The sequence below is a fragment of the Mastomys coucha genome, unplaced genomic scaffold, assembly GCF_008632895.1.
Source record: "Mastomys coucha isolate ucsf_1 unplaced genomic scaffold, UCSF_Mcou_1 pScaffold11, whole genome shotgun sequence".
Classification (NCBI taxonomy): domain Eukaryota; kingdom Metazoa; phylum Chordata; class Mammalia; order Rodentia; family Muridae; genus Mastomys; species Mastomys coucha.
In genome coordinates, this window is record NW_022196893.1 from 32133346 (window position 1) to 32142190 (window position 8845).

At 52.3% G+C, this 8845-nt stretch overlaps 1 protein-coding gene across 2 annotated transcripts in view; it reads left to right on the forward strand.

Moving 5' to 3' along the window:
* Window positions 1-1229: 1229 nt before the first annotated feature.
* The window catches only part of Slc4a8 (solute carrier family 4 member 8), a 69365-nt gene continuing 61749 nt past the window's right edge, over window positions 1230-8845 (forward strand). For both annotated transcript variants that reach the window (XM_031356090.1, XM_031356097.1), the window contains exon 1: window positions 1230-1471. In XM_031356090.1, the coding sequence (XP_031211950.1) occupies window positions 1427-1471 (45 nt within the window). In that variant the 5' untranslated portion in view covers window positions 1230-1426. The remainder of the gene's footprint in view (window positions 1472-8845) is intronic.

Below are 8845 nucleotides of genomic sequence, written 5' to 3' on the forward strand. Positions count from 1 at the left end.
TCCAGAAGCCAGCCCAGGCCCTGTAGAACAGCAACAAGTTCTCTTAGCTGCCGAGCCGTCTCTCCAGCACTCTCTGCCTTATTTATGAAACAGAATCTCTCACCAAATCTGCAGCTCATCATGGATTAGTTAAGACTGGCTGGCTGGCAAGCTCCAGGGACTCTACTGTCGTCTCTACCTTCCCCAGCACTGAGATTACGAGCTTTTGCCCCAGACCCAGCGTTTCCTAGGCACTGAGGATTGAACTCCACTCCTCACACTTATATGGTAAGAACTTTTTAGACGGAGTTATCTCCCCAGGTCCAGAAACTCAGTTGCTTTGATTACAGTGGATACTGATGAGATGTGGAGCTTTTTTTTTTTTTTTTTTTTTTTTTGAGATAAGGCCTTACCCCGAAGTCTAGGCAGGCTTGGGCTTGCTGCTATCCTGCCACAGCCTCCGGGGTGCTAGATGAGCCTGCACCACCATAAGGGTTGAACTTTGACATGTTCCATGGTCATGTTCCTTTCTGCAGTTTTGGCAGAGAATGAGATTGATTTCAACGATCCCTTTCCCCCACGATAACCTGGACTCACCTTCCCTCTCAGGAGATATAGGACAAAGGCCCCTTTCTTTCTGTCAGCCACGGATGGTTAACTCACTACTGTTTCCCTTTAAGCTCAGATCAAGTTGAATGCCTTACTCGTCACTTTTCAACCTCGCCTCAGATTGGTTAGTTCTGCTGTTAAACAATAATTTGCCTTACAGTATGTCTTTTGGACAAGTTGAAATCATCCTCAGCCCAACCCCCACTGTCAATCTTAGACTGGGGAGACCCGAGTCTCAGTCTGTCTGCTGCTCTTCAACGCTCTTCAATCTGGCCACTAACTCAAGGGTTAAAAAGTAATTTTAGAAGGCTCTCTCTTCATTACTTCCCCCTGCCATCTTTGTTTCGGAGGGAAATTTTCTCTTTATTTAAAACCCATCTTCCGAGGAATAAAATCAGAATAGGCAAACCCGACACTTTCCCAGGAGTCAGGTGCAGCTGCAAACAGAGGCAGGATTTTTCAGTTCCTAGCAAGCAGTAAGTAGGACCTTGGAGCTCAGAGGACCCCTAAGGGAGGGAGGCGGTTTCTAAGGCAACCGGCCCGGGGAGGGGTTGGCTCTCTGGCGCCCTCCTCCCTTCTTCCTGGTAGCCCAGGGTACCGCCGGACAGCGTCCTCCCGTGCTCCGCGTGCTGATTGGCTGCTCGGGGCGCCCTCTGATTGGCTGCTGCGGGCGCCTCGCGGGCTGATGGCTCTGAAGGTGGCGCCGGTTGATGGTTGACCGGTCGTTGGATCCAGGGTAGGGGTCGCCGCGCGTGCGATCGGCTCACACAGGACCACAGGGCGGGGACTGCTGCAGCTCAACCTGGAACCCACCGGCGAGATCAGGCTCCGCCCGGCCATGCCCGCCGGGAGCAACGAGCCGGACGGCGTCCTCAGCTATCAGGTGGGCCCCGCCTCCCGCTCCTCCCCGGCTCAGCCTCGGTCCTCTGCCCACCGCCCGGGTTCTGCCCCAGCCGGGTTCCAGGCGTGTCCCGGAGGGCAGGGGGGAGGCCCGCGTGGGACGCCAGGGGGCGCTCTGGGTGGCCGGGGAGGGTGACCTTGGGCCGAGCCCGGAGCCGCGGGCACTGCAGCATCCCCTGCGTCGCCTGCTGCCGGGTGTCCCGGACCGGTGACCTCTGTCCGCGGGTCCCAGTTAGCTGCAGAAGCCGGCTTCTGGCCTTGCCTCGTTATGCTGTAGGTGGACGAGAGGGAATCCAGGGACCTTGAGCGGGTCTTTGTGTTTTGACTCTGGATCCTCAGTGGCTCAGAGGAAACCTTGCAAAGACTGGGAGGCTGGGACCAGCCCTGAGAATGTGGCCGGCTTTGTGGATCCCTCCACCAAGCCCAGACAGCTGACAAGTTCTGGGTAGGGATGCACATGGACCAGGGGAGCCAGGAGGTGTCAATAGCGCCGACAGCACCAGCCTTAAGTAGCTGATACTAGAACTCAGGGGCGGCGATGTTAGGAAAGCACTGGACTAGGTGTGAAGGGTCGGTGGGTTCAGTTTTCAATCTGCTTCTCATAGGCTTCGCGATCTGTGCAAGCAAGCTACCTGACTCTTGGAACCTCGGCTTTATCTATTAAAATGGAAATATGTGTGCGGTTTACTTCACAAGGCTGCTTTAAGGACTCTGTGAAACACAGTTTATTGTGTGATATCCAGTGAGTAGTAGCTTTTTGAATTCTCACACCGGCTTTCTTGTGAAACCCGATCAGGTGTGGTTACTGCCCTGCAAAGAGGGTTTGAAGACGGGAAGGGAACTGAGACAGAGACTAGTACTGATGCAGGAAGGGTGGTGGATCTTGGAAGCAAATGGCTGTTGACATCAGGAGTGGGTTCTGGGAGGAGGCGTGGGGAACTTCCTGCGTGTGGTGAAGTGGGCATGACACACCCCGCCCCTCTGCCCAGCAAACAGCCTTTGCTTGCCAGTCCCAAAAATAGATCTAAGATTTTGGAAAACCTTTCCACATCTGATCTTACGACATTTTATGTTATAGTCAACCTCTGTTTGGGAGGCAGTGAGCAAAAATAGGCCATACTCTTGCCTCTTCCAGCTGGTAGAAAAGGAGAATTAGAGGTTTTTGTTTGTTTGTTTGTTTTTGCCCTTAGTGGTTCTGGGGATGGACTGACTGCCTTCTTCTTGTTAGGCAAAGGCTCTACCACTGAGCCACCATACTCCAGCCTGAAGTAAGAATTGTCTGTGTGTGTGTGTGTGTGTGTGTGTGTGCGCGCGCGCGCGCGCTCTCGAGAGAGCCTACATGCACATATACCCTCGTACTCATGTGGTGGCCAGAGTTTGATATCTGGTATCCACCTTATTTATTCATTCACGTTCTTAAACTGAACATCAGCTGGCCGTCAGCCCTTGGGATCTGCCTGTGGTGATGTCCCTGCCTTCCCTCACCCCCCAATGCTGGCCTTTGACACAGGTCCTGGGAGTCTGGATTCAGGTCTTCATGCCAGAACAAACACTGCCTTCCCTGCTCCTCAAAGTGAACATTCTTAGTCAACCACTCAAAACACTGTAGATCTAGTACTAGGAGCCTGAGGCAGGAGGATTGTGTGTTTGAGGTCAGCATAGACTACATCATGAGACCCTTCTCAAAAAAAGTCTGCACAAAGGAAATGTGTCATTTTTACTCAGGTGCTCTGGCAGCGCCCTAGACAGTCCTGTGAGAGCGTGTGTGACTCAGACCATGGGAGAGTTTTCAAAGAAGAAAATTTGGGCAAAGGTCTGAAGAGAGAACATTAGCTGAAGGAAAGAGGAGGTCGAAGAACTTAGAAATAGAACAGGATGTTCAGACGTCCTGTGGCAGGTGTGAAACACGTTCTGGAAGGACAGTATGGTGCAGCCACAGGATCCACGGGGCAATGTAAGGTGTGTTCTGGGTTTGTAACATAGGAAGACACTGTGGCCCCTGTCGAAGAAGCTGGTGTCACTGGTGGGGTTGGGGGGAAGTGAGACAGGAGAGAGGGCTCAAGAGACAGAAGATGGTTCCTGATCAGGCTGGGGCGTGTGTGAGGAGATCTGTCTATAACCTGCAGAATGTGTGCAGGATGTATCAAGTACATAGTAACGCTTGGGTTCTGTTGGTGGCCTGTAGAATTGATCCCTTTGTGTCTGCACACATAGTAAGTCTGTTCTCTAGAGTGAGCTAAGACATCTTTGTGGGTGATGGAGTGGGCAGAGAGAAGAGACGGGAGAGGGCCCGTGAAGTCAGGCATCAGATACTGGAACTTGAGATTTAAGGAGGGAGGAGAATGAGGGGTAAGAGGGGAGTGGGAGAGGCTTGAGGGGACAGTTAGCCGATGGGCGGTCACCTCCTGTGCCCGCCTGAGGGACTGGGCCTTGCAGAGCAGGTGGACCGTGTGAGTTGTTGGAAGCAGAGGTCAGAGCACCACAGCTGCACATCCTGACTCCAGACTGTTTTCCTGGGGCCAGCTGTCCACAGCTGCCCTCCATCCGGCAGTCAGAGCAGTTTAGAAATGCAGGCCACATCATGTAGTGTCTTATCTCAAAACCTGCCAATGGCCTCTTAAGCAATTTAGAATAAAAGCCAAACTCTGCCGTGGCTTAGCAAAGTTTGACATGGCCAAGGCTTAGCCCAATCTCCCCGGAAGCCTCCACTCTCTGACTGTGTCCTCAGCGCTGGCTTGCTTCCACTCTCTGACCGTGTCCTCAGCGCTGGCTTGCTTTGGTATGACAAGCTCCTTCACAGCTCGGGATTTGTCCTCTTTCTGGGACACTCTTCCTCCTCATGACTCACTTGTGTCTCCTGACCTCCACCCCTGAGTCAGAGACATCCGTAGGAATCTCTTTGCTTTCCTTCCTAGCAGAGAGAGTGTGTGTAAGTGTATTTGTCTTGATGCCCTGTTGTCTCCTTAGCAGGAAGTTCCAGAAGCCCGGGAAGAGGCAGATGGTCCTGTCTAACTCTGCCTGGTGTCCTGCCAGTGCTTGGCTCGTGGGTGGGAGGTGGGAGTGCCCCTCCTTTAGGAACTCTTGGTCTCCTAGGCAGGGTTTGCACGAGAGGCTCTGCAGGGGGTCATTGGCCCACACTGTGCCTTTGCTCAGGTTAGTGAGCTGCAGGAGCTTTCCCTCCCCTTCCTGACCTTCCAGGCTGGCTTCCCGAAGCTCTAGCAGAATTGGACACTCAGGCTCCCTGATGGCACACCTGCCATGGGCCCCATGTCTTCACCCCTTGTGGACCACACAGGCTCCTTTCTGCATTTACCCCATACTCACCTTTATTTGCTTGCACTGCCTGCTTTCTGTGTGCCAGGCACAATGCTAGGCCTTTCCCATTCGTCTCATGGTCACCTTTTCTTCTTTAGTTACAACGCTAAGGGTTGAACCCGGCCTCACTCTGTGACTGAGGCACTCTGTGACTGAGGCACTCTGTGACTGATCTACTCCCAGTCTCTTAAGCTGAGTCAATGAGGCCTGCATCATCCACTTTGCAAGCTCTCTGGAGGTATTGCTGAAATTTCAGGAGCTGCTGGGCTCTTTAAAGGGAGGACACTAATGGAGGAAGGCAAGAAGGCAGCTTTAGGGGAAGCCCCCGCTCTGGGCTGGAAGGTCTTACAGCCTCACAGGTCCCCTGGTCAGCACCTGAAGAACTGCCCAGAAGGAAGTGCTGGAAGAGAAGCCCAGGAGGTTGGACACCTTAGGATCTGAGTAAGGAAGTGGCAGTGTGAAGACAGCAGGAGGGAAGGGCCTCCTGGACCGACGACCCACCAACCAACGGACCGACTGACCGGGAGTGCGGAAGGAGTATTGAGGGAAGGAAAGGAGCCTGGCTTTATATGCACCAGCCCTGGCACACATAGCAAAAATCTTCCGAAAACCAAACCCGAACCCTGGAGCTGGGCACAAGAGTAAATGGCTGTGACCCCACACCTGGGAAGATAGAAGCCCGAGGATGAATAGTTCAAGGCCAAGAGATGGGTCAACAGGGTGAGCACTTCTGTACAAGCCTGACCATTCGAGTTTGAGCCATGGGACCCATGTGAAGGTGGAAGGAACAGACTCCACAGTTGTCCTCTGACCTCCACAGGTGCACCACAGCCCACACATGCCCATATACCATCACCCCCACCCCCAGACACAGACATGAACCCATGCACGCAGGAACTCATGGTGGTATAATACTAAGGAAGGTGGATCAGTGGTTAAGAACACTATTTGCTGGGGCTGGTGAGATGGCTCAGTGGGTAAGAGCACCAACTGCTTTTCCAAAGGTCCTGAGTTCAGACCCCAGCAACCACCTGTAATGAGATCTGATATCCTCTTCTGATGTGTCTGAAGACAACTACAGTGTACTTATTTATAATAATAAATAAACCTTTGGGCCGGAGCAAGCGGGGACTGAGCAAGCAGGGTCTACTGGAATGAGTGAGGCTGACCAGAGTGGGCAGAGGTCCTAAAAAAAGTCAATTCCCAACAACCAGATGGAGGCTCACAACTATCTGTACAGCTACGGTTTGTACTCATATGCATAAAATAAATCTTAAAAAAACAAACAAACAAAAAAGAGCAGGGCATGGTGGTGCACGCCTTTAATCCCAGCACTTAGTGGGCAGAGATAGGTGGATTTCTGAGTTCGAGGCCAGCCTGGTCTACAGAGTGAGTTCCAGGATAGGACTATACAGAGAAACCCCGTCTTGAAAAAACAAACAACAAAAAGCACTAGGTGCTGTTGTAGAGGACCCAAGTTCAATTCCCAGCACCCATAACTCCATCCAGGGCCTCTGATACCCTCTTCTGAAACCAGACACCCATGTGTTACACACACACACACACACACACACACACACACACACACACACACACGCAGGCAGGCAAAACACATAGATCAATGTAAAAACACATTTACAGTTAATCCCCGCCACCCTGGGCCGGGAGTCTAACTGCTACACAAATGAGCCAAGGGAGAATGTCAAACCCTGGTGTGTGGAAGGGACTGAGGAGTCCAGTGGAGGAGGAACCTCACACCTGTGTCTTGTGGACCTGAAACAAACCCCCAGGACAACAGTTCCTGGAGTTGGTGTCTAGTGTTCAGTAGCTTTGGCACGCAGAGCACAGTTCATCTTTGCTGAGCCGACCCATTCCTGAAGGTCACGGCAGTCCAGCTGGTGATAGCGTTTGCTCAATGCTACTGAACAAAACCCTCCAGTTCCAGATGGAAGTTTGCCCCCTCACCTCATTGCAGTACAGTCTGTACTCCTTCACCCCCCAGCACATGCGGGAGGGGGCGATGTGTGTGTGTGTGTGTGTGTGTGTGTGTGAGAGAGAGAGAGAGAGAGAGAGAGAGAGAGAGAGAGAGAGAGAGACAGCAGGAGAGGGGGGGCAGCAGGCATCCTCCTCTGCTGGGGCGCTCAGCGGGGTGGGGGTGGGAGGGAAGGCTGTGGGCTCACTTGCTGAGGCTGCTCTTTGACTTCCTTCAGAGCTGTAGGTAATCAACTCAGTGGCAGAGCCGCCATAGTCTGTCAACACAGAGAGGCCGCCTCCTTGACTCTAACCCTGCTGCCAGGTTACAGCGCCTGAGGTAATGGAGCCTGTGGCTGTTACCCTTAAGGTGGGAAGGTGTTCACTTCGCTGCCTTGGTAGTTAGGGAGTCACACAGACTAAGCCCTGCCCGCTTGCTTGGCTTGTAGTTCCCTCCCTCTGTTGTTCCTGCTTCAGAGCCAGAAATCACATCTTTCAGGCTCTGGTTTTCCCCTCAGATCTTCCTCTCCAATTTTGCTTTTCTGCCTCATGCTTCTGTGGATGATTTTTTTTTTGAAAAATATTTATGTGGGAGAGTGTTTTCCTTACATGTATGTGGGTGCTCCATGTATGTACAGTTACCACAGAGGCCAGAAGAAGGCATTGAATTCCCTAGAACTGGAGTTACAGGTGGTTATGAGCCACTACATGGGTGCTGGCAACAGAACCCAAGTCTTTGGCAAGAGCAACAAGTGCTCCTACCCAAGGAACCGTCTCTCCAGCCTTTATCCCCAACCACCCCCTACAGAAAGGATCTTTCTACGTAGCCCAGGCTGGCCTAGAATTCGCTGTAGCCCAGGCTGGCCTTGAATTGGTAATCTTGCTGCTTCAGTTTCTCAAGAGCTGGATTCCAAGCACGTGCTGCCATGCCTGGCTTTATAATGCTTTTAATTATATGTGATTCCTTTGCCGTTTATATAATTTTCAACAGCCTTACTTAGCTGTACTCTTAACTCTTTTCTGTCAGGTAAAGTCACAAACTCCGATGTCACTGCATCTTGGATGTGCGTCTCTCCAGGGCTTAGTTTTCTCCAAGTCTGTACTAAACAGGGGTGACTTCAAGTGGGGTTCATGGAAAGAAGCACAGAGCCACTGTGCGGTCTCATTTCCCAGCAGACTGGAGAGTGGAAAGGGAGCTCATGGCCAGTGACTCCTGCCACAAGGCTTGTGGGCCACATTTTCTTGTTGTTGGGCATTTGTAGGCATCGAGGAAGTAGTTGAAGGCACCCAGGCACGTCCAGCCTTCCGACCTTGTGACACAGCCATTGTTGTCTGAGAAAGTTCATGCTTGAGAACTGCATGGCTCTTGAGTTACCAAAGGGACCTCATGTTTGGTTTCACTGATTCCAAGCCAGAGTGAGAGAGAAGTAGAGATCTGGGCCAGCCTCCGTGACCGGGCTTCCGAGGGGGGCCAGGAAGCAGGTGTTGTGCTGGGTGAAGAGGCAGATGGAGAAAACTGGAGGGCTGCTGTGGAACAGGGCGTTCGGGGGTGTGAGGGTGTGAGCACTGCTTGGGAGGACGGTGAGCCTCAGGCTGTTCTCACTGCGGGCATGACTCCTCCATGCTCAGATTTCCGGAGCTCTCAAAAACGACCAGGTTGTATGCTTTGAGCAGTATTAATACATAATTGATACTAAACATTGAGCTTTCCCACCTTTCGAAGCTCTGGTGAGCTCTTACTTAGCCCTGATTTAAGAACTTGTTGGAGATTAGGGAGGGTAATAGCTACAGCAAAAAAAACAAGGCATAAGTAAGTGTCCTGTTGAAATCACACCCAAATCCTAGCTGTACCAACTTCTTTTGCCAACTGACAGGGAACCCCTGAAGTAGGCCTGAGGTAGGCCTGAGGGGTACCCTGTGCAGAGTGCTCGCCAGCGGAACGCGGAGCTTGTCTCTGTATTGCTGATTTTTAAGATGGCAGAGTGTTGTCCGTGCTCAGGAAGCACTCTGAGGCTGGGATGGGAGGCTGGGATGGGATGGGAGGCTGGGATGGGATGGGAGGCTGGGATGG